The 25,917-nt window shown below is 33.1% G+C and overlaps 1 protein-coding gene across 2 annotated transcripts; it reads right to left on the bottom strand.

Annotated features, from left to right (window-relative positions):
• Positions 1–3,026: 3,026 nt before the first annotated feature.
• Positions 3,027–18,643, bottom strand: LOC111060650 (glutathione S-transferase). Of its 2 annotated transcripts, none has more exons than XM_039420384.1 (4): positions 18,477–18,643; positions 15,504–15,671; positions 10,576–10,718; positions 3,027–5,135 (listed from the first exon to the last, which is right to left on the bottom strand). In XM_039420384.1, exons 1-4 carry the CDS (start codon positions 18,613–18,615, stop codon positions 4,968–4,970), a joined length of 618 nt encoding a protein of 205 aa, XP_039276318.1. In that variant the 5' UTR covers positions 18,616–18,643; the 3' UTR covers positions 3,027–4,967. The 2 variants fall into 2 exon arrangements, with proteins under 2 accessions (XP_039276318.1, XP_039276319.1); XM_039420385.1 differs by lacking the exons at positions 15,504–15,671; positions 18,477–18,643 and adding exons at positions 14,150–14,317; positions 14,523–14,799.
• Positions 18,644–25,917: the final 7,274 nt, after the last annotated feature.

The raw sequence follows: 25,917 nt of genomic DNA, 5'->3' as shown, positions 1-25,917 counted from the left end.
AAAACTCTTGACAAGTGCAAGAACAAGATCTTGTTGCAATAAAATAGTGACTAAAAGATCAAATTTTTACTAGAAAATTTCAAAAATAAATTATTTTGTTTAAAATTATTTCTCATATTTTTGTTTTGACAAAAAACTGCGATATCCCGAATACAACAGTCTACATCTTGTCAGGACGAATATAGAATGTAGCAATTGTTCGAATTGCTCGAATCAATAGTGTAGGATCCTAGCTGCTCGAAAGTTCTACTCAATGATAATTATTGTAGAAAATCTAAGTTATAATAGCACCATTTGATTAACATTGGTGTTGCTATCCTTGTATATCATTCCTCAAACCAGACAAAGCTACCCTTTCCTTGCTTAGCAAAGTTGGCAGATCGTTTTCTAGCAATTAAATAGCCTAATATAAATATCTAATTTTGGCAAAATATATAATCTCAGTATAACTATATTATGAAAATGCATTATTAAATCATTGAAAATATTTTTTTTTCGACGAATAAAATATAACTGATTATTTTTACTGTACCTTCTCCTTGGCAATAGGCTATGCTGAAGAGTCAGTGATTTTTTTATTATCAAAAGTCACATTGCCACTACCAAAATTCTCTTTGTAACTTATTAGTGACTCAGCCCTCTGGCTGTGAACCACTGCCATAAATGCACTTTTTTACTTTTATGTAACATGTTTCTTTTTTGTAAAACTATGTTATTATTTAAAAAAACTACCGTTGCTTCAAACCACTCCATTATAAATTATTATTTTTGAAGGGACGGATTCGAGGATCCAAAGGTTCAAAGAACCCTACACGTCAACCGATAAGCTTATTGACTTATTGTGTTCCCAAGTAGTATGTTAGTTAGGCAAACCAATACCTGTAACCTTTACAAGAACCAGGAGTTTTTTCCCAAGCTAACATCCCATTCATCACCTGGTTGATTGTCGCAATCCAGTGTGATATGCTTGGCTAGATTAGTCCTCGTGACCTACGTGAGTTCCACTCCTAGCCTTCTTTGAAGGTCCTTCCGCTGAGGAAGGGGTGGAGAAGTTGCCTCTAGGGCGCCTGGCCACCCTTGACTCAGCCTCTTGGCCCACATTTGTGCCTGGCGTTTCACCCATCTCTGGTCTTTCGGGTTTTCTTATTGCGCCTCCGAAACTGCCCTGATGGGGCAGATCCCGTGGGTTTGAAGGCAATGCAACTTCTGGAGTTGCTTTTAGTCCCCTCCTAAGACAAGCAGGGATACTGTGGGTGAATTCTGGTTTTCAACACATTCTTGAGTACGATGTTCGACTCAAAGCTCTCCCAACCCACAGGGGGCAATTCCATTATAAATTAGTCCAACTCCCTTCTTTCTAGTTTTATTTCTCCATAGGACATAATCATCCAATAAAACAATATTTTGAAAACAAATTCTTTTATTTGATACACAGTAGGCCATTTTCCCAAACATTATTCCGTTACACACATAATAAGGATGTAACACAGGTTACAATAATGGTAATAACTCTTACAACACCCATATAAATCTAGAGGGACGGGCATAGACTACTAAAATCGACATAGTACACAGTTTTTGTTGCTTTATTCACATCAAAATTGGAATTTATTTACATTCATCGGTATTTTTTTAAGTTTTACTTGATATTTTGAATAAGTGAATAACAAATATACATTTTATGAGTATTTCAGTACGATATAATAATCATTCACATCCAAGGTTACCGTATAGACTACTGCTGGTTGATAGGGACACTGTTATCTCTATTTCCATTTTTATATTTAGCAATATACAATGTGTGATTGAAGAACATTATTTATAGGTACTCTGTATTAATTTATATGCTTTATGGAGGTCTTCACAGGCTGTGATAAAATATAAAGTGAACATGATTTTATAATTCTAAGAATTTTGATTTCTTATTGATCCTTCATCCAACGATATAGAATATATGTTCATTCAATAAATGTTTTTTTAATCAAAATCTATATGTATTTGCCATAGTCCTACATGCTTACAATCACTCGATTTTCCAAATGATTCATCTTTAGAAATTCCTGTTTTCATATTTAACTTTGTTATAGATAAGTTTTATGACGATGCTATGCATTTGTACAAATGTTTTCCGCAATAAAGAAATCTTGAATCTTGTTTAAAACTTTTGATACAAGAGAAAAATATCCCCTGCATCTTGTCTTTTTTTGTTAGGGCTACTCTTGAATAAAAATAGAAACAATTTTAAAAAGGGTAGGCTACTTGGATATATTTTTTTATTTATATCCCCTGCATCTTATATAACTGAATATGGAAGTTATACAGCTAACATTTTCAGCATGAGTCTAATATCATAGAGAAACAATAGCGTAAGTAGATATCCCATGGTATAGGGAATTTATGTCGCAACTTTTACTGTTATCTCAAGCCGATTACTGTCGATTATTGCCGATTTTTACTGTTTTGACCGGGTAAGAGTGTATGAACGGCACAATATGAGAGACTACCAGCGTCATAAAGCTTCACAGGAAAGAACTACGTGGACTATCAGCTTGAGATAACAGTAAAAGTTGCAACATAAACTCCCTATACCATGGGATATCTACTTATGCTATCGTTTCTCTATGCTAATATTCAAACAAATAGACTATTCAAGTAGTCATATTTTTAAATATTATATTATGACTAGAAATATATCAAATTGGAATGTGTAAGCAATTTAAATAAACTTTATTATATCTTCTAACGATTTTAAAATAATAATTTTACAGCCTCTAACAGAAATTGAACAAGGTAAACTACTTTTCTGGTCCAATATTAAACAAAGCAATTACATACAATTTTGAATTACATTTTTATTTCGAAGTATCCTTCAAGGTATGTTGAGTTATTATCACTCGTATTAATTTTTATCAGGAATTTTTCTCATCCAATATACTACTCAGGCTAATAAAACATGTTACTCTACTTTATTCAATCAGGGGAAATAAGTAGATAAGATAGAGGAATCCACACTGAATGTTTCTCTATTCTATCAGGGGAAGTACCTAGGTAAGATAAGGGATTTACATTAATGACTTTACTATATAGACTCATGTCACACTGGGACACCAAACTAAGACGCCAGGTCAGGTCAAACTAGGACACAAAAGTGAGACGACATCCCATTCCCCCATTATTGATGTCCAATCGAGTCACGGGGCATAAGTTGTCGCTTATTAGACTAGGGACACCAGTCAACAAACCAGATTTTGGTGTCCTAATGGAGTCTCACACTATTCTAATAAGTGCCATAATAACTAATGGGAGTGAGAGAGCATCTTACTGGTGTCCCAGTCTGGTGTGTCGTATATAGTGAGGTCCACGTTATAATGGCAGTGGAGAGTGATAGGAGAGCAGAGTTGCCGATTCTTTGCCTTGCCACTGCTTTCCATAGAGGGTAGCTAATATCTTATGTAATATTAACTGTTCATTTTTGTTTGAAATAAGCAATTATAGGCTATTCTATTCATCAAAAACATATATTTTTCAATAATTTATGATAATAAGTTTTCATGATTGTGATTAATTATTAGTTAATTACACTTTTTGTGTAGTTGAGAAGTTGATATTGTGGTAATTATTCATATCGAATGAAAAAGACTAAGAAATAATATGGTGTAATAACCGAAACCGGTCTTTCTAATTATCAATAAATCAGTGTTTTTTTGACAATTTCTTAGTCTTTCTCATTCAATTAGTTAATTAATTATAATTCTACATTGAAAAACGATCTGACAAAGTTTCGGAGCTAGAAAAGGATAGCGCTTACTGCTTTGTCGAATGATAGACAAGGATGGCAACACCAATGTTGATGAGACAATATACTACCATTATAACATGGACCTCACTCTATTGTAATACACAAGCCTAATACGTCATACTATAAATGCAGATATCAAGGGTGTGAATGTTCCTTAAAGTAGAATATACATAATTAATTCATCATGATATATAGCAACAACATCAATATAACAACAACAAGAACAACAACATGGTTTTGGTAACAAACTATAAATGGAACATTATAGACTATTTTATACGGTACAGCTTTGTTATGAAGTATTATGTTCATTGTTACAATACTTGGTCAATCTATTCCTATATAAAGCATTGCAGCTGTCATATTTTTTATAAATCACTGTATTATATATTTTTATAGCTATTGACAATGTTGGTATACACTTACTTATTCTATTATGTTACTATATGATCTCAAGCATTCAAAAGAATAACAAATTAGCTCCTCATAAACTTCATTTCAAAAATATTGGATGATTTCTAAGCTCAAAACGTTGCGACTATGAAAATAGCAAATTTTCTCATTTGATTTGATTTTCTGATCCAATATAATCTATTGATTGGAGACTCCTCAACTTAATGAAAAACTTCTTTATCAAAATATCGGTAGGGAAGATAACTTTTCAGGTTAAAGCTCTGATTTTCTACAAGTTTTGACACTGACACTATTTTTCCAGTATTTATGGGCTGACAAAATCTATCTACAAATAGCAGTTTCACTTGATAAATACATGATATGGTTTGTTCATTGCTAATTTTGTTAATTTTTCTTCTTGCATCATTAGCAGGAAATTCATTAATAATTTTCAAATGTCAAATAAATGTTTCAAATAATGGTTTAATATAGAGTGTATATCCACATATTATTTCTGAAATTAAGTTGATAATTTCAATGGATGTGATCTAATCTATACTATTGTATGACTATCTCTAAAATCCACTTTTCTGTGTGTTCCAATGAAAATGAAAGTTATAAGAAAAGAAAAAATGGATAATATTTTCTGTTGACAGATTACTCAATATACCTTCGGTTTAAGTTACACCAATTGATCTTGATACATAGTAAGATTGGACATGAAGACATAATTGGCTTTGCAACAAGACATATTTATTTATATATCTTGTTTTCTTTAGAATTCAGTTTGTGGTCTTTTGTCTATCCAAGCCTTGATGCTGGGGAGTGCGAACACCTTCTCTTTGAGGATTCTTAGATGAGGGTAAGGCTCCAGAGAATCTTTTCCAAATATGAGCTCAAAATTCTCCAGTGAAACTGCAAACACGAAATCAGTCCATGTTATCTGAAACAGAGAAGATTATATGAAGTTTCAGAGTCCTCTGAGACATGGCATCTCCAAGAATTCGAGAATTGCATGAGTTTCGCTAATTGATAATTATATATTAATAAGCATTTGAATAAATGCATCAATTCCATCTGTAAACTGGTTGGCCGCTATGGCTTCGTATAAAATGAGCGCTGCTATCCAGAGATTGTCAGTTTGGTGTAAGGGTGAGCATTCCTGACTGGCAATTGGGAGGTACCGGGTTCGATTCCCGGGCTGGCAACTAATTTTTGGATAGTATAAGTTCTCATCGAATTTCCATCTAGCTGTTAACCCTGTTGTCAATGTCTGCAGTAGCAGAAGTCTTCGGGGTGATTTACAGCATCTATTTAGGATTTTCGTTAATTAATAATTGCATGAGATTGAAGATGATTGAGAATGCATTACAGTACCTAATGCATTAAGCTATGTGTTCAATTATAGTGAGCCAATAAATTCTCATGAATAATTATATAGGGAAGTGGCTAGCTCCGTCTCCGTGGTGACGCCCGTATATAAATGCAATCGTTCAGATAATATTTTGCTTTGTAATTCGCATTTTTCTCTGTAATAAACTTCGTCGTTTTCTCCAGATACTCTTGTTGGTGAGATGTAGTGATATTAATCAACAGGGTGGGTGAAAAGTCCGAGAACGGCTTAATATCTCATACACAAAGGTAATTTTACGGTGGGTATGATTGGGGATCCTAATCAAATTGAAAATACTACTTTACTATGACTTTAAAAATCTGGTCCGCCATCTTGGAACCGCCATATTTAATGCAACTTTATTTTTTTAAATAGGAAGGTAGTGATGCGATACATGATTTCGATATGGAATTTCAAGGAAAAATGAATGGCGGAAACCGCACATCGATATCTAAACTGATCAGAAGATATTCATACCCTGTATAATGGAACACTGAGATGTTGTTTAGAAATATTACAAATTTAGTGAAACATTACATACATGTTTCAACACTGAAGATGCCTACATAGGTGTTGAAATATGTATGTTTTTGACGTGATAACGTCTTATAAATTGGTTTGCCGGGAGACACTTCAAGAAACTGCGTTACGTTCCCACGTTATGCGCTCACAATGAGAGCGAGTGAGAGCGTTCGTTTCGGTTCACGGTCGTCTGGAAAGAGCACGAATAGGAGCAGTGGCGAGCAACGCTGCAGCAAGGCCAGCAACCCGAAAGCATTCACCTGGAGAGAGGGTGAAATGGAGCAGTCAACCTGCGCAGGCGCCGCAAGCAATCTCCTGCGACTGCGCCTACTTCAAAATGTCAAGTCAATGGTTGTCTCTCTCGCTCTTAGGCGGGCGCGGGCTAACCATGCCCGAGTGGAAGGGACGCGTGCCTCTCACTCACTATCATTGTGAGTTATAATTTCATCCTTCTTCCTACTATACGAATGAATATTCACATTAAAATTATTTTACCACTCAAAGTCGTTGTCACGTAAAACTTTCGCCTGTATACCGACTTTACAGGCAACCATGCAATTTTTTCAATAAATTTGTGATATTTCTAGACAATATACTCTTGGGTTTTGTGATGGACCCCGCTCTATTGTGGGATCGACATATTGGCATGCTGTGCAATCGACTGGCCAGGGTGACGTTTTTGATGAGGAATCTGAAGCAACATGTGCCTGTCAGCTACCTAATTACAGCCTACCATGGGCTGTCCAATATTCATATAAGCTATGATAGTACTATGGGGCCATGCAGGTAGCTGTGAAAGGATTCTCCTTCTACAGAAGAAAGTTCTTCGTGTCATCACGTCAACGCATTACCTGGAGCACTGCCGGCCAATTTTCAAACGTCTGAAAATACTGACAGTGTAGATGTATAGCTCCCTACGGCTCCTAAGGAGTGAGGTTCATGCCTACCAGGAGAGGGGCCAGCTGCACCACCACAATGCCAGGAGACGGGGCAACATTGACCTGCCCTACTCCAGACTATCGAAAGCACATGAATGCTACCCCTTACGGACGCTAAAATGTTTTAACAGACTGCCGATTTGTGTTCGTGAGCTGGAGTATGGGAAGTTTTGTAGGCTGGTACGTGAGAAACTCATCAACCACCCTCTGTATTCACTGAGAAATGATGAAACCAGTGGGCTTGTGGACCAGTTTGAGACTGTTTCATAATTTAGTATTGCAGTCAATCTACAGAGCCACATGAAACGACCTATCTGCAGCCAACTCTAGTTATTTGTGTATTAATTGTTTTATACTTTGACGAAGTCTGTTTGGCGACTGCCGGTCATGGACTGAATATACTAAATTACTGAGTGCTTCATTATTTCGTCTAGGGCTATTTTCTCATTTTAATTGATATAATTATTCATTTCAATTCTATTAACCAATGAGAGATAAAAAAACGCAGTTAGCGTAGATTACAATAAATTCATACATACATACATACATTATATTACATATTTTTTAATATAACAATATTCAGGGTTTAGAAAATGATACCTCACCATATAATATATGTGTCGAGGTTATCATCAAATTAATACTAATTTATGCTACAACAGATAATACAAAAATTCCAAAAAATCTAAAACTATATCAATTACCCTAAGCATCACCTAGTACAAAGATACTAAACCGAGGTACTATTTTCTACCTATAAATTACCTTATTTAAAAAGAATAACTTACTACTTAAATCTAAATCCTACTTACTATTAGTTCCTCACTACTTTGTATCCCAATACTGAATAACCAATGTCTAATTTTTCTTTTGAAGCTATTGCAATTTTCCTCTCCTTTGATTTCTAATGGTATTCTATTAGATATTGTAGGCCCTAAATATCCTAGTGATCTTTGCCCAAATGCTGTATTCATTCTTGGTACTTCTTGGTTGTAAAGTTCTCTTATTCTAGTATTATGGCTATGATTTATGATATGGTTCCTATTTTGATGTTTTTTCATATACACTAATAACAACAATATATACAATTGCCTAACGCTGAGTACTCTATTTTCTATAAATAATTCTACAGTTGGAAACCGGATTTCCCTGTTTCCCATTATTTTCAAAATGCGTTTTTGAGTTTTAAATAATGGATCTATAAAACTGAAGTTAGCTGCACCCCAAACTAACAGACCGTACCGTACCTTAAAAGAGATTCAACTAATGTTAAGTATACAGCTTTTAACATTTCTTTGTCTATGATACGCCTTAATTGATAGAATTTATATATAAGCTTCCTTATTTTGGCAGTTGTATATGTTATGTGCTTGTTCATAATTTCATAATTATACTATTGAAAACTAGTTATCAAGGAATTTTCTTCTTATTTATTATAATTGTTACATTTGTGCATCATGTGAATAAAGATTTATTCGATTTGATTATGTGTTATCATATTGTTGATATTGATATGTGAGCTGACGTTGTTGTAATATTCTTCCAATGTTCAACAATAAATTATTTTGAATTATGATTCACCTTAATGTGTGATGGGGTTGAATATTGAACAAAAGTAGACCACATGCAACGGACTACTCCTACCACAATTCCGATAGGAACATTCCAGTCGATTGAAACTACTAAATCGGTTTTGCCAGTTTGAACTGAAATAAACAAACTGAAATAAATGTGAAATTCTTGAATGCATAGCTTCTTTGTGAGTTCTCAACCAATTTTGTTCTATAGATATGTGAATAAGATGTCAAGTCTAAAGTGTTGAAAAATCCACGCACATAAGTAGGCTGATAAAAGAACCAATAATGATAGTTTATATTTATAGGTATATGATTCTACAATGCGAAGTTTCACATTCCTTAGACATTAAAAGAGATTCAACTAATGTTAAGTATACAGTTTTTAACATTTCTTTGTCTATGATACGCCTTAATTGATAGAATTTGTATACAAGCTTCCTTATTTTGGCAGTTGTATATGTTATGTGCTTGTTCCATTTCAATGAATCATCTACTATTATTCCTAAATACTTTATATTGTCAGAGCGTTCTATTAGTGAGCAATTACAATTATTGTTACTATTTCTATCACAATTATGAAGCTTCATTGTTGTCATGTGTGGTTTTGTGCTATTTGTTAAAGAAAAAGCTAAAAATGTGTTTTTTTTTTCTGAATTTAATGACAATAAATTATTTCTTAACCAACTAGTGATTTTTGTTAGTTCTATCTCTGCTGTTTGGAACACTTCTTCCCAGTTTTTTCCTTGAAAAAGGAGTGCGGTGCTGTATCGTCAGCAAAGGCTATAACTCTACCTTGAATTTGAATGGAGCACAACTCATTTGCAAAGATCGAATACAAAATTGGTCCTAAAACTGTTCCTTGAGGTATTCCAAACTTCATGGAACCCTCTGCACTCATATGGTTCTCAATATCTACACGTTGTTAGGAATCTCTTCCTAAGGAGATTTGGAACCCACTCAATGCTCACCTATCTTTCTTTCATTACCCAAGCATAATAATTGATTATTTATTGTGTGAGGATTATTATGTGTTCACGTGGGCATCAACCTTGTAAAAAATAGACGGGTAAATGGATAAATGAAAGAATACGTACCTACTAAACATTTTCAAATTGATTGTATGGGAAGATGTGGTGTGGTATTTCTCCATCATTGAAATAATAAGACAATGATGTGTACTCGTATAATGAAATATTGTTGGCAAACCACTATTTTACTGAGTTATTCTCTTATTATTCTTAATATTTTTACTTTCTTCAAATTTACTTGGTTATATCAAAGTAATACTCGTATTTTTTTCTATGTATTTGACTGCATGTCGTGTAAAATACATAGAAAAAAGTGTGTTAATACATCGCAGCTCGATATGGATCAAGTCATGATCACCTGTAGGCTTAGTACTCGTATTATATAATTAAATAAATAGCTTAACTTATTGATATATCTCAATTTTTTATTGTTTCCATATTCCAATCAATCATTGAATTATTAAGGGTTCATTTTTCTATTATAGACTTATTTCACATCTTTCTCTTCAAAATTAAATTTTCTACAAGTTAACAAAATATTTTTGTAGAAAAATATTTTTTGATTATTGTACATTCAACATAGTAAATCTGCTTCAAACCTTAAAGGAACTTGTTTTTCGGGACCAAGTTTCGCGTATTTCGTCACATATCTTGATAATTACTGTAGCTACAGGTCTGGAAACGGTTTCATTTAATTTTTCAGTTCATTTTACATAAAGAACGCTAGATAGTACATCTTAATTAACAGTCAACAAATACCTGTATAACTTGGTAACGAAGCATTTTCGGACCTATGTTAATTGGATTTTTTTTTCTTCTTTTGATGTGAGGAATCACGCCCTGACTTATGGGCACCTTTTTCAGAACACTCTGTATATAGATTTGAATCACTTTGAATAGGATATGAAGTTCACAATAGACTTACCGAGTTTCCTACTGAGAATCCTCCATTCTCTGATATGACTTTTTCAAATTTTCTCAAATAGAATGGAATGGTCTCTTTGAGTAAGGTGGCTCTCCGTTCCTCTTTTTTGATTGGATCTTGCTCTGACCGGTAGTACCACAGAACTAGAAAAGGATAAAGACAATGTGAATTTAGAAATAAAATGAATTTTCCTTTTAGTTCAGTTTAGGAATTTATTTAATCCATATATAATTATTCAAACTTACACCATAGGGTTTTGTCTTCAAATATAATATATATCACTTCCTCTTCCAGTTCAGTTGAGAGCAGACAGTCAATTCAAAATCTATATTTACTCAGATGAAATTTATACTAGTAGTTCTGTGAACAGTAGACCTCGCGCTCAGTTACATTGACCTATTGTTATGTTTTCTCAAAAATTAATATATAATTTATCAATTTAAAATTTCTAAACCTAAATAAGCATAGAGCTTTCTGTCCTATCGTACCGTGACGTGTCGTCCAGGAATGTGAGTGTGAGCGCTGTCGATACGCCAATCCAATCAACCCATCAGAGAACATTCTGTGTTGTCGTGTTGGCGAAAAATCGGTGTGTTCAAATTAACAAAATAAACTACCATAATGATGATTTCCTACAAACTTCATTTCTCACTTTTCATGATTTTAGAAATAAATTTCTTTTCAATAATATTTGTTGCAATTTTGATCATCAGATTAAAAAAGAAAAATGTAAAAAAAAAATGTTTTCCATCGATAACTCCAAACTCCAAACTAGAATCATGGCCTCAGCTTATGGAAAGACAAAGTTAGTAGACAACTGTCAACTAACGTTGATTTAAAGATACATTTTCAAGATGTTCGATGTTTTTGAACGGGTAGTATTAGAGGCTAGCTTCACACGCATTCGGTTTCATTCGGTTCTGTTCGTTTTCGGTTCGGTTCGTTACCGAAAACGAATGAGGCTTTCATACATGTCAGGTTTTAATTCGTACGGTTCTAATTAGGTATTTTCTTCTCAAACACAGCTGTGTTTGGATTTTCACAGTGTTCAAGCTGGTATATTCGAATATAACAGCTGGTGTTAATTGTAAATGTATGACAGTCGTAAGGCCCATTGACGGCTTAAATCTATATATATAAAAGCGAAATGGCACTCACTCACTCACTCACTCACTCACTCACTCACTCACTCGCATAACTAAAAATCTACCGGACCAAAAAATGTTCAAATTTGGTAGGTATGTTCAGTTGGCCCTTTAGAGGCGCACTAAGAAATCTTTTGGCAATATTTCAACTCTAAGGGTTGTTTTTAAGGGTTTAAAGTTCGTCTTTTAGCATGTATATTCTTCTTCTCCCAATCTCTTAATTAGAATTGAAATTTCCATATCATATGTTACTATAGAACTATAATCTAGATAGAGTACCTCTTCGAAACAGTTGTTAACTGGCAACTAAATCATAATTTTGTCAGGTTGGCATTAAGTTGAGTTGATTTTGTTAGGTTGGCACCAAGTTGAAGATTTAATGCATTTATCGCGGAAAAATTGATTGGGCACTGCTACTTCAATCCTGGGAATATTATATTACTAGCCGTCAGGCTCGCTTCGCTCGCCATATCTGTTTAGCCAGACGTTTAGTCTGGACCCCCGACTGGATTGTCCTAATATAATATGATAAAAATGAAAAAATGCAGGCGAGCGAAGCGAGCCTGCTGATCCCATTCTTGGACGATCCAGTCGGGGGTCCAGGGGGCAGAGCCCCTGGCTAGACGGATATGGCGAGCGAAGCGAGCCTGACGGCTAGTTACCTATATATTCAGGCGGTGGGACCTTCCCGCAAGGGACTCCCCACCAACAAAAGCCATACGAATTTACTTTTACTGTAAAATGTTATTTCTTGAAAAACAAAATTTTAAAGTTAGGTTATTAAAAATTGTAAATTATTTGAATAGTTTTTTTTGATTATGTTAATTTTGGATGTTCAGAGAGATAATTTTTTCAAATTGAAAATTTGTTCCTTGATTTGACACATGATATATAAACTTCATCTCTTCTCTCCATTGATATATGAAATCATGTAATATTCGTGGAAAAAAATTCTCCCTGAGTTTTAATTTATATCTTTCATATTTTTTTAGCAAACTATTAATTGAGATAAAAATGTTCCTGTGAACTAACAGAAATGAATTGACCATAAATGATTTTGACTTGGAAAATTTTGAAACAGATAATCACAATATCAGGTTAAAAAAAAGTTTATTTTATTTTCTATGTAGCCTACTATGATTTTAATTCATTCTACTCGTAATAAGGATATTATTGATGCTTCTCATCTCGATGTCTGAATGTTAATTTACCTTGTATCATGTGGGCTATCCCAGAGTGTCAATTCAATTCAATTTTTTCCTTATTTATTTATTTTGTCAAACTGTAGAGCTTTTTTACTATGACTCTGATTGATCCCTCAAACTGTTATTAATTCATTCATCAAACTTCTTTTCATTTCACCAAGATAACACTATTGATGGTTGATGCTCCATATTTCGTTATATGTAGGATAAACCTTGTTTCAAGTCACCGAGGGTGTCAACCAAGAGTCACACTATAGAGCTTGGGATTTACTATGATTTTAATTCATTTATCAAACTGTTATTGATTCATTACACCAGGATAACACTATTGTTGATGGTTAATGCTTCATATTTTGATATCTGTGGATGTTCATTTAACCTTGCTTCAATTAGCCAAGGGTGTCAACCAGAAAATCACACTTTAGAGCTTTTTTACTGTGATTTAAATTAATTTATCAAACTATTATTAATTTATTCATCAAACCCTTATTCATTTCACCAATATAAGACTATTATTGATGCTTCATACTTTGTCATTATCTGTGCATGACCAATTAATTTGTTTCAAGTCACCAAGGGTGTGAAACAAAGATACTGTAGAGCTTTTTTACTATAATTTTAATTCATTCATAAAACTGTTATTGATTCATTCATCAAACTACTATTCATTTTACCAATATAAGACTATTATTGATGCTTCATATTTAAATATCTGTGGATAACCATTAACCTTGTTCAATTAATAACCTTTTTTCAGTCACCAAGGGTGTGAACCAAAGATACTGTAGAGCTTTTTTACTATAATTTTAATTCATTCATCAAACTACTATACATTTTACCAATATAAGAAGACTATTATTGATGCTTTATATTCAAATATCTGTGGGTGACCATTAACCTTGTTCCAAGACAACAAAAAGTGTCAACAAAAGAAGAGCTTTTTTACTAAAAAGATTTTATTTCATTCATCAAACTGTTATTAATTCATTCATCAAACTCCTATTCATTTTACCAAAATATGACTATTATTGATGCTTCATATTCTAATATCTGTGGGTGACCATTAGCCTTGTTCCAAGTCAACAAAAAGTGTCAACCAAAGAATATATTTTTTACTAAAAAGATTTTATTTCATTCATCAAACTCTATCCCTTTAACAAATATGAGACTATTATTTATTATTAATGTTTCATATTTCGATATTTGTGTGTGCTTCATATTCACCTTGTTTCAAGTCACCCAGGGTGTCGACCAGGGAGTCACACTGTAGAGCTTCCCACTCATCCTTGCCTGCCAGATTGTATTGCCGGGCCAGGAATCGAGCCACGGCGTTCGATTGACACACGGCTTTGCCATCCACTTCTAGGACTGGTAGCATTCCGAAAGGGGTACCTGCAACAAAGCTTCTTACAGCGTGTAACTTACTATTACAGGAGGTTTTCAATGGAAATCGCACTAATATTTCCATATTAATTTCTGAAAAATAACATACACTTTTCAATCTTATTGTTAAGCGTTCGAATTATCAGAAGATTGTGATCCAAAGTAATCATTCAATAAGAAAGATAATCATATAATGAATCAAATATATACTAACATTGATGAATAGGGAGTATTTTATTATTTATTGATTCATACAATAAATACATCATCAAAAATGATAGGGAGAGGAAAAATAAGAAAACCTTGAGCTATTCCTCTCCCAAATTTAGATGAGGTTACACATAGTCCGAAATAGGTTAAGTCTTTTAGTTGTTCACTTCACTAAATTTTCAGTTCTTAATTATTTTCACAAAGTAGATTTTTAAATTAAATTTTAAATTGCTTATTGAATCATACAACAAAAGTACATCATCAAAAGTGTTAAGGAGAGAAAAAATAAGGTAACCTTGTGCTATTCCTCTCCCAAATTTAGATAAGGTTACACATAGTCCGAAATAGGTTAAGTCTTTTAGTTGTTCACTTCACTAAATTTTCAGTTCTTAATTATTTTCACAAAGTAGATTTTTAAATTAAATTTTAAATTGCTTATTGAATCATACAAGTACATCATCAAAAGTGTTAAGGAGAGAAAAAATAAGGTAACCTTGTGCTATTCCTCTCCCAAATTTAGATAAGGTTACACATAGTCCGAGATAGGTTAAGTCTTTTAGTTGTTCACTTCACTAAATTTTCAGTTCTTAATTATTTTCACAAAGTAGATTTTGAAATTTCGATGCTTCAAAACCAAACATAGAAGAAAAATTCTGAAAAATAACATACACTTTTCAATCTTGTTAAGCGCTCGAATTATCAGAAGATTGTGATCCAAAGTGATTATTCAATAAAAAGATTTCTTTTAATTCATCAAACTCCTATTCATTTTGCCAAAAGATGACTATTATTGATGCTTCATATTTAATATCTGTGGGTGACCATTAACCTTGTTCCAAGTCAACAAAAAGTGTCAACCAAAGAATATATTTTTTACTAAAAAGATTTTATTTCATTCATGAAACTCTATCCCTTTAACAAATATGAGACTATTATTTATTATTAATGTTTCATATTTCGATATTTGTGTGTGCTTCATATTCACCTTGTTTCAAGTCACCCAGGGTGTCGACCAGGGAGTCACACTGTAGAGCTTCCCACTCATCCTTGCCTGCCAGATTGTATTGCCGGGCCAGGAATCGAGCCACGGCGTTCGATTGACACACGGCTTTGCCATCCACTTCTAGGACTGGTAGCATTCCGAAAGGGGTACCTGCAACAAAGCTTCTTACAGCGTGTAACTTACTATTACAGGAGGTTTTCAATGGAAATCGCACTAATATTTCCATATTAATTTCTGAAAAATAACATACACTTTTCAATCTTATTGTTAAGCGCTCGAATTATCAGAAGATTGTGATCCAAAGTAATCATTCAATAAGAAAGATAATCATATAAATGAATAAAATATATTATACTAACATTGATGAATAGGGAGTATTTTATTCTTTATTGATTCATACAATAAATACATCATCAAAAATGATAGGGAGAGGAAAAATAAGAAAACCTTGTGCTATTCCTCTCCCAAATTTAGATGAGGTTACACATAGTCCGAAATAGGTTAAGTCTTTTAGTTGTTCACTTCACTAAATTTTCAGTTCTTAATTATTTTCACAAAGTAGATTTTTAAATTAAATTTTAAATTGCTTATTGAATCATACAAGTACATCATCAAAAGTGTTAAGGAGAGAAAAAATAAGGTAACCTTGTGCTATTCCTCTCCCAAATTTAGATAAGGTTACACATAGTCCGAAATAGGTTAAGTCTTTTAGTTGTTCACTTCACTAAATTTTCAGTTCTTAATTATTTTCACAAAGTAGATTTTGAAATTTAGATGCTTCAAAACCAAACATAGAAGAAAAATTCTGAAAAATAACATACACTTTTCAATCTTGTTAAGCGCTCGAATTATCAGAAGATTGTGATCCAAAGTGATTATTCAATAAGAAAGATAATCATATAAATGAATAAAATATATACTAACATTGATGAATAATAGGGAGTATTTTATTCTTCATTGATTCATACAACAAGTACATCATCAATGATGTTAGGGAGAGAAAAAAAGGAAACCATGAGCTATTCCTCTCCCAAATTTAGATAAGGTTACACATAGTCCGAAATAGGTTAAGTCTTTTAGATGTTCACTTCACTAAATTTTCAGTTCTTAATTATTTTCACAAAGTAGATTTTTAAATTCAATTTTAAATTGCTTATTGAATCATACAACAATTACATCATCAATGATGTTAGGGAGAGAAAAAATAAGGTAACCTTGTTCTATTCCTCTCCCAAATTTAGATAAGGTTACACATAGGCCCAAATAGGTTAAGTCTTTTAGTTGTTCACTTCACTAAATTTTCAGTTCTTAATTATTTTCACAAAGTAGATTTTTAAATTTAGATGCTTCAAAACCAAACATAGAAGAAAAAATTCACATTTCTATCACTAAAATAGGAAATATTCACATATTGAAGAAATAATTTTTAAGGACAAAAAAAACAGCTCATCTATTTCAAACAGCTCCACAGTGAGTACTATAGCGAGGTCCACGTTATAATGACAGTATTTGATCAACTTTGGTTTTGCTATCCTTGTCTATTATTCGACAAAGCCGGTGGTACTATCCTTTTCTAGGTCAGCAACGATGCCAATTATGCTTTTTAAAGTGTAGAAATATAATTGATTAATGCAGAGAATCGGCATCGCTATTCTTCTATCTTATCCACTGCCATTATAACGTGGACCTTACTATAGTTTTAATAACTAATATTCAAAGATATTAGACTGTGTCGTTAAAAATAGTTCAAAAACGGGAAAAAACAAACTGAATTCTGAATACAGTAACTTATTTTATTTACATTTGTTCCAATGAAACATAGGACTAAAAAGAGGTTGGTTAACTTTCCGTATGTATACAATATTAAAAATCAAATTTAAGTCACTGTAAATTTCAATTATCGTGAAAGTACACAGCAAATCTTGGAAGTCTATCCAGTTGAATTGTTTAGAAAACTCTTTTGAGAATTTTAATCATTCTTAATAATACTCAAATTGTCCATATATTTCAAGTATCTTATAAGGAGAATTTATGAGAAAATTCTATCTGAATTTTATATTAACATTGATGAATAATGAAAATAAGAATGATGATAATAAAAATATGATTTTCTTTGTATTGATGAATTCATAAAATTTGCTTTGATTTAAAATTGATGATTACGGAATTTATTTGTGATAATGAGCTTTACAAATATATAAATGATTTATGAATTACTAATTCATAATATTAGAGAGATATCGATTATTAATCTATTCAATCATTTAATTGTTATGCTATTCAAGTTGTGTTGCACGTAGAGAGGGCTTTCAAGTGATGCAGGTATTTTGATTTTCATTAATAATTTCCTTACGGAATTTATTAGTGGTAATGAGCTTCACAAATATATAAATGATTTATGAATCATTAATTCATAATATTAGAGAGATATCGATTATTAATCTATTTAATAATTTTAATTGTTATGCTTTCCAAGTTGTACCGTACTTAGAGAGGACTTTCAAGTGATGCAGGTATTTTGATGTTCATTAATAATTTCCTATCAAAATTCAATATATTTAGCTCAAACAACATAATATCATAACAAGACCTGTTGAACAGATTAACAATATTCTAAGCCATGTAAATTTATTGATGAAATAATGTTCTTTAAGAAAACTTCTCCCATTTGGAGAAGTACCGGTAAATTGACATCAGAAACGACATTAGAAATTGAAAAAAAATATTCACAGATTCTCTAGGCACTCATGAATAGCATAATGCAAGAGTTTATATATTTATTTATGTACAATTAGCTACATTTTGTTATTAAAAATATGCTTAAGTTGAATCATGTTAAAAGAGGTGAATTTATCAATTCAAGGAGTATCCTTAGTTTTTCTCTCCCAATCAGTGCTACTTTGTGAAAATTATAAATAAATAAATAAAATGAAATACTATATATAATATACTCACTTTTCTTTATTTCTGGCCATTTCTCCTTCACTATCCTGTGATCAATGTAATCGACACCAGCATAAGCGAAAATGAAGCGTATGTGTTCTGCCCTTCCTCTGGCATTGAAATAGATCAGTTTGTAGCGAGATGGAGCCATTTATTCTAAAAAATAAGGACACAAAATTTAAAACTTGAGTCAGTAGAATATTTTCTTCATTGAACACAACAAATCAGAACATTATACAGTTGAATACGGTCATTAAAACTAATATTTGTAATATTATAACTAATGGGTATGTTTTAACTCGGATTTTCTTTTGTCTCTCTGTATGTAACGCGATTAGGGCCAAACACGTTGAAAGAATTCGATGAGATTTGGCAGGAATATTCATTTTTCAACTGCGCGTCGATGTATACATAAGGTTTTTTAAAATTTTGCATTTTAAGGATAATATGAAAAGAAAATGAATTCCTTCATACTCTGATATCACATTATCATCTACTTTGAAGATAGGATAAATCAGACTATAGAATTATTCATAATCAATCAGCTGACAAGTGGATTATTCATTGCATGCATTACCCAGATGTCTGGCCGTGTCTATTTCTATAAGGTAGGGTTTCAATATTTTTTTATGATGCGTGCCCATCAGTTTCAATATTCTCACATTTGAAAAACAAATTTAATAGGTGATTAAAAATGAAATAGAGAATGATTAAATGAACTAAATAATGCTGAAAAAATTATAATATTCTTGATTAAAAAAATTAATTTTAAAATAGTTAAGAAATATTTGTATCAGATGGAAAGATTATCACGGAACTGGATAAATTATTGACCGAGCGAAGTGAGGACTAAGATTTAAGTCGACGGTTTGGCATTTCTCTTAATGTTTAAATGTTTATATGTTGCGCATTTTCAGCGGAACGCGGTAATAGATTTTCATTAAATTTGACAGGTATGTTCCTTTTTAAATTGCACGTCGACGTATATATACAAGGTTTTTGGAAATTTTGAATTTCAAGGATAATATAAACTGAGTTTATTAACATAAGTGAGTTTTTGATCTTGAAGAAAACAAATAATAGTTTGAAGAGTAAATTATGATTCATCTGTTAATTGTGATTCAATTGAATCAACTAGAACAGGCGACATCAGATACTTGTGATGAGAAAACTGCGTGAGGTCTACTGTTCACAGAACTACTAGTATTTATATACAGATTATAAATGTGAAGTTGAAGTATAGTGTTTTCCGCTGAAAAAGGCCAATTTGGTTTTTTTTTCAAATATGTTCTCAGTGAGTGTGAGGTCTAACTGAACTATGACTATGAAATTTGAAAGTTCTTGGTTCAGGAGTTTGCGGCTTAGTTGATGAATGTGTGCTGCTTGGATAGAATTTGTCATATTCCAGTAAAAGGGGAATTCCTATTTCTAACTTGTAAAACGTGTAAAACTTCTCCTATGAATGAAACCGCTATCTTGAGTCATAATATCATTTTAGTGTAATATATCGTTAGAGCCTAATATGGGGACTTTTAACACATAAATAAGCACATAAAGTCACCTGAATTTTATTGCTACTAACATGTAATGTCAAAAGTGCCAGAGCTTCTGAGCTAGCAAGAGTAAGTAATTCGAAAAATAAAATTCACAGCAGTGAGGAGACCATATTACAGTACTTCTAATTATTTTGGAAACAATTTTCAATTTTTTGGGGGCAATATACCATAGAGAAAATTTAGCATAAGGACCATAAGCAATTTTCTCTTTATGAACATACTTTCAATGCGTAAGATAAGAAATACAGCTGTCCCTTGATAATCCGAAACTTTTCAATTCGACGTACTCGGTAATCCGATGCGCTGCCGGTGGCAACGATAACTCTGCTTCCTTGGTTTGAGGTGAGAAAATTAAATTTTTCAAATAGTTTAATGTTAAAATGGATTTAAGAACAAGCAATGACGGACTTCCTGCGTACGAAAAAACAAAAGAAAATCACTGACTTTAATGTGTGAATATGTATATATTCACATAATATAGCTTTCCATTATCATATGATTATATAGTACGTACTAAGATAATAATACTCCTGCCTCACAAAGGGACAAGCAAAGGTTTCAAGAAGTTTTTGAACACCTGAGAAGTTTAAACATAAACATTTTTAATTTAAAAAGTTCTAGTTTTCCAAAAAAAATTGAACTATAAAAAGATGAATTCAAATATGAAATCATAAATCATCTCCACTCACCACCCAATAAAATAGGAGGAAAAGGAATGTTGTACAGTAAAATTCACTGAATTTCAATTATTGTTATTCAACAATCCAATTTATCAGGTTCAAATCGTTGAATATCACTTTATTCCCAGCAATTATTGACTATTTCTTTTTAACAAAAGAAAAATTTATTATGAACATACAGTATAAACATTGTGCTGATCTGAATCGATCTATGGTAATAATAGGAATTGAAAGAATAGAAAATGTCATGCCATTCCAAGTGAAACTGATGTCTGTGTATTAGAACTGCTGAGTGGATAATGCATACTGAAAAAGTCATGAATAGTTCAGACCAGCCTGGCGACTTTGATGCTTTTGAAACGGGAATCTTGTTTTATTTTTATTACAGAATGATATGGAATGAAAACCATGTATCATAGTACAAAGCAGTTTGATACTGCGAAAAGCATAACCATTGTACCAACTATTCTAAATTATCGTACTGTATTTCGTGAAGCCATGCTTTGTTAAAGCCAGTTACTCAGAAAGTGTTTTTTTGTTGTTCGATGTTTTGTCGTCCTTATGAATTCTATTGAATCAAACATAATGTTATTTAAGAAGTTGTGCTGAACCTGTATAAAGAATTCATAGAATTCTTGGAATTCATAGGAACAGTAAAATATCAATTTTACGAAAATCGATGTACATGTAACTGGATTTAGAATATTGAAGTTATGACTGTTAAGAAGTTATGGCTGTTTTTAATAAAGCTTTCTATTATCATATAATTAAACGGTAGAAACGAACAGGTACTGTACTATACAGTACGTATGTACTGTAGCTATTATAATACAACTTACTCTGTATTCGTGTAGGAAATTTGGTGGGATATTTATCTTGATTTCTGAAAATACCCAAAAATTAGGGAGTAAGATAACTTTGAAAAACCAACGTTTTTCTGCCGATTGACAAAACATATGAAAAAATTAGTCTAAGACATCATCATAAGACACACGCCTCGCCCCTGCCCGCAAGATTTTGTTGGAACCCTCACCCAAAGATTTCTTGAGGAACCTTCTCCAAAGAATTTCAATGACACAGTTTGCGTCATAGTCACTTCTCCAGTTTCAACTGGATAGTGAATGGAATAGCAACTGTTTAATCAACAGAATTCAAGTTTGTACTAGTAGCCTACAAAGTGACGATTCATTCATGAAGCACGTCCACTTTACCTATTAGATATTATGTCCGAACTTTGGAAGTAGCTGGTGCAAAATGAATTGAAGTTTGTAACTGTCGTTTTGCAACAAGTTGGCCTATGAGTAGCCCATTCAAAAAGTGTTTCCAATGAGTTTTGCTTGGGTTTATCTGAATCTCTACTGATGTTTGTTCTCTGTGAGTTCAATTTGAATAATTTAACCCTCTGTAGGAAAATAGAAAGTGAGTTCAACTTAGCCTTTGTTATAGGAGCTACAATAATAGTTATTGTGTTAACAGAATTCCTGAGCTGACGCTTAGAAGATTAAGATCTTCACTCTAAATCTTCTATGGCTATGAAGAGTTTTATCCTTGTACAATAATTAGAATTTCGATGATTATTGCTTTCTCGAAAGAAAATCTACTTTTTATAAGTAGTTTAATACTAAGCAGTTCGTCGTGGAGGAAAACAACGTTGCCAGTACTCTCCCACTTCACTACTTTCCTACGTCTTCTTCTCTTTCTCTTCTTCTTCTTCTTCTTCTTCTTCTTCTTCTTCTTCTCTTCTTCTTCTTCTTCTTCTTCTTCTTCTTCTTCTTCTTCTTCTTCTTCTCTTCTTCTTCTTCTTCTTCTTCTTCTTCTTCTTCTTCTTCTTCTTCTTCTTCTTCTTCTTCTTCTTCTTCTTCTTTATATTGTGTTGGATGCTAGGGGGATCTAGTAATATTTTTTTAAAAGATCTATTTATTTATTCATTCATGGTGATATAACAGAGATATGGTCAGTTCCACATACTTTATTATTTGAACCAAGCTGAAGTTTCAATGCACTTAAGGCAACATCTCTCTCTCTCTCTCTGTCACTCTCTCTCTCTCTCTCTCTCTCTCTCTCTCTCTCTCTCTCCTGTTAACAGCGGTTGGTTGCATTTCTCTTTATGTTTAAATGTTTATATATTGCGCATTTACGGCGGAACGCGGTAATAGATTTTCATGAAATTTGACAGGTATGTTCCTTTTCAAATTGCGCGTCGACGTATATATAACTGGATTTAGAATATTGAAGTTATGACTGTTAAGAAGTTATGGCTGTTTTTAATAAAGCTTTCTATTATCATATAATTAAACGGTAGAAACGAACAGGTACTGTACTATACAGTACGTATGTACTGTAGCTATTATAATACAACTTACTCTGTATTCGTGTAGGAAATTTGGTGGGATATTTATCTTGATTTCTGAAAATACCCAAAAATTTGGGAGTAAGATAACTTTGAAAAACCAACGTTTTTCTGCCGATTGACAAAACATATGAAAAAATTAGTCTAAGACATCATCATAAGACACACGCCTCGCCCCTGCCCGCAAGATTTTGTTGGAACCCTCACCCAAAGATTTCTTGAGGAACCTTCTCCAAAGAATTTCAATGACACAGTTTGCGTCATAGTCACTTCTCCAGTTTCAACTGGATAGTGAATGGAATAGCAACTGTTAATCAACAGAATTCAAGTTTGTACTAGTAGCCTACAAAGTGACGATTCATTCATGAAGCACGTCCACTTTACCTATTAGATATTATGTCCGAAGTTTGGAAGTAGCTGGTGCAAAATGAATTATTGAAGTTTGTAACTGTCGTTTTGCAACAAGTTGGCCTATGAGTAGCCCATTCAAAAAGTGTTTCCAATGAGTTTGCTTGGGTTTATCTGAATCTCTACTGATGTTTGTTCTCTGTGAGTTCAATTTGAATAATTTAACCCTCTGTAGGAAAATAGAAAGTGAGTTCAACTTAGCCTTTGTTATAGGAGCTACAATAATAGTTATTGTGTTAACAGAATTCCTGAGCTGACGCTTAGAAGATAAGATCTTCACTCTAAATCTTCTATGGCTATGAAGAGTTATCCTTGTACAATAATTAGAATTTCGATGATTATTGCTTTCTCGAAAGAAAATCTACTTTTTATAAGTAGTTTAATACTAAGCAGTTCGTCGTGGAGGAAAACAACGTTGCCAGTACTCTCCCACTCACTACTTTCCTACGTCTTCTCTCTTTCTCTTCTCTTCTTCTTCTTCTTCTTCTTCTTCTCTTCTTCTTCTTCTTCTTCTTCTTCTTCTTCTTCTTCTTCTTCTTCTCTTCTTCTTCTTCTTCTTCTTCTTCTTCTTCTTCTTCTTCTTCTTCTTCTTCTTCTTCTTCTTCTTATATTGTGTGGATGCTAGGGGGATCTAGTAATATTTTTTTAAAAGATCTATTTATTATTCATTCATGGTGATATAACAGAGATATGGTCAGTTCCACATACTTTATTATTTGAACCAAGCTGAAGTTTCAATGCACTTAAGGCAACATCTCTCTCTCTCTCTGTCACTCTCTCTCTCTCCTCTCCTCTCTCTTCTCTCTCCCTGTGTAACAGCGGTTGGTTGCATTTCTCTTTATGTTTAAATGTTTATATATTGCGCATTTACGGCGGAACGCGGTAATAGATTTTCATGAAATTTGACAGGTATGTTCCTTTTCAAATTGCGCGTCGACGTATATATACAAGGTTTTTGGAAATTTTGAATTTCAAGGATAATATAAAAAGAAAAGGAGCCTCTTTCATACGCCAATATTAGAGTAAACATCAGACTATAGAATAAAATTATCTATCACAAATCAGCTGTCGAGTGGATTATAAATTGCATGCCATGACGCATGCAATTCAATATCTCAATGTACGTAAACTAGTAATTCTGTGAACAGAGGAATTGAATAGAGAATGCATTATTCAAATGGTAATTATTATATAATATTATTATTTTACGAAAATCCTAAATAAATGCTGTAAATCACCCCGAAGACTTCTGCTACTGCAGACATTGACAACAGGGCTAACAGAGATGGAAATTCGATGAGAACTGCTATCCAAAAATTAGTTGCCAGCCCGGGAATCGAACCCGGTACCTCCCAATTGCTAGTCAGGAATGCTTGCCCTTACACCAAACTGACAATCTCTGGATAGCAACGCTCATTTTATACGAAGTCATAACGGCCAACTAGTTACAGATGGAATTGAATAGAGAATGCATTGATTCAAATGCTAATTATTATAATGCATTAATGCATTATATAATGCATTCTCTATTCAATGAGAATGAATCAAATGCTAATTATTAGCATGTAATAATGCATTCTCTTTTCAATTCCATCTGTAAATGGTTGGCCGATAGGCTTCGTATAAAATGAGCGCTGCTATCAGAGATTGTCAGTTTGGTGTAAGGGTAAGCATTCAGGTCTAGCAATGGGAGGTACCGGGTTCGATTCCCGGGTATCTCGATGAGATGATATCTCATCTCCCAATTAACGGAATGACTTGAAATTTGGAAATTAGGTCCTTACACTATAAGGATCCGACATGAACAATTTCAATCAAATGCAATTTAAGATGGCAGTAGATACAAAAGGAGGAGTCTGGCACACAAGTGTGCCAGACTCCTCCTTCACCTCAAGGTCATCCAGGTCAACCACCCCCAACCTCAAGGTCATCCAGGTCAACCACCCCCACCTCAAGGTCATCCAGGTCAACCACCCCCAACCTCAAGGTCATCTAGGTCAACCACACCCACCTCAAGGTCATCTAGGTCAACCACCCTAACCTCAAGGTCATCTAGGTCAACCACCCTAACCTCAAGGTCATCTAGGTCAACCACACCCACCTCAAGGTCATCTAGGTCAACCACACCCACCTCAAGGTCATCTAGGTCAACCACACCCACCTCAAGGTCATCTAGGTCAACCACACCCACCTCAAGGTCATCTAGATCAACCACACCCACATCAAGGTCATCCAGGTCAACCACCTTAACCTCAAGGTCATCCAGGCAAACCACCCAACCTCAAGGTAACAAAAAAAAAAAATAAAAAAATAAAAAAAAAAAAAATTAAAAAAAAAAATAAAAAAAAAAAAAAAAAAAAAATTAAAAAAAAAAACTAAAACACATAAAACTAATTGGAAAAAACAAAAAAAAAAAGTATGAGGTCCCAGGAATTGACATAGATAATTTGCATCGCATA

Source organism: Nilaparvata lugens, chromosome 2 (genome assembly GCF_014356525.2).
Source record: "Nilaparvata lugens isolate BPH chromosome 2, ASM1435652v1, whole genome shotgun sequence".
NCBI classification, from domain to species: Eukaryota; Metazoa; Arthropoda; class Insecta; order Hemiptera; family Delphacidae; genus Nilaparvata; species Nilaparvata lugens.
Note: the sequence above shows the minus strand (reverse complement) of the source record. Positions and strands in the feature narration are given on the sequence as shown.

Bases quoted from the DNA above. Each gene is read 5' to 3' on its own strand.
- LOC111060650 (XM_039420384.1), bottom strand. From the start codon at position 18,615: ATGGCTCCATCTCGCTACAAACTGATCTATTTCAATGCCAGAGGAAGG. The intron at 15,672-18,476 runs GTGAGTATATTA...GCTTTGTTGCAG, and splicing joins ATGGCCAGAAATAAAGAAAA to GTACCCCTTTCGGAATGCTA. The intron at 10,719-15,503 runs GTGAATATGAAG...ATCCTTTTCTAG, and splicing joins CCTGGGTGACTTGAAACAAG to TTCTGTGGTACTACCGGTCA.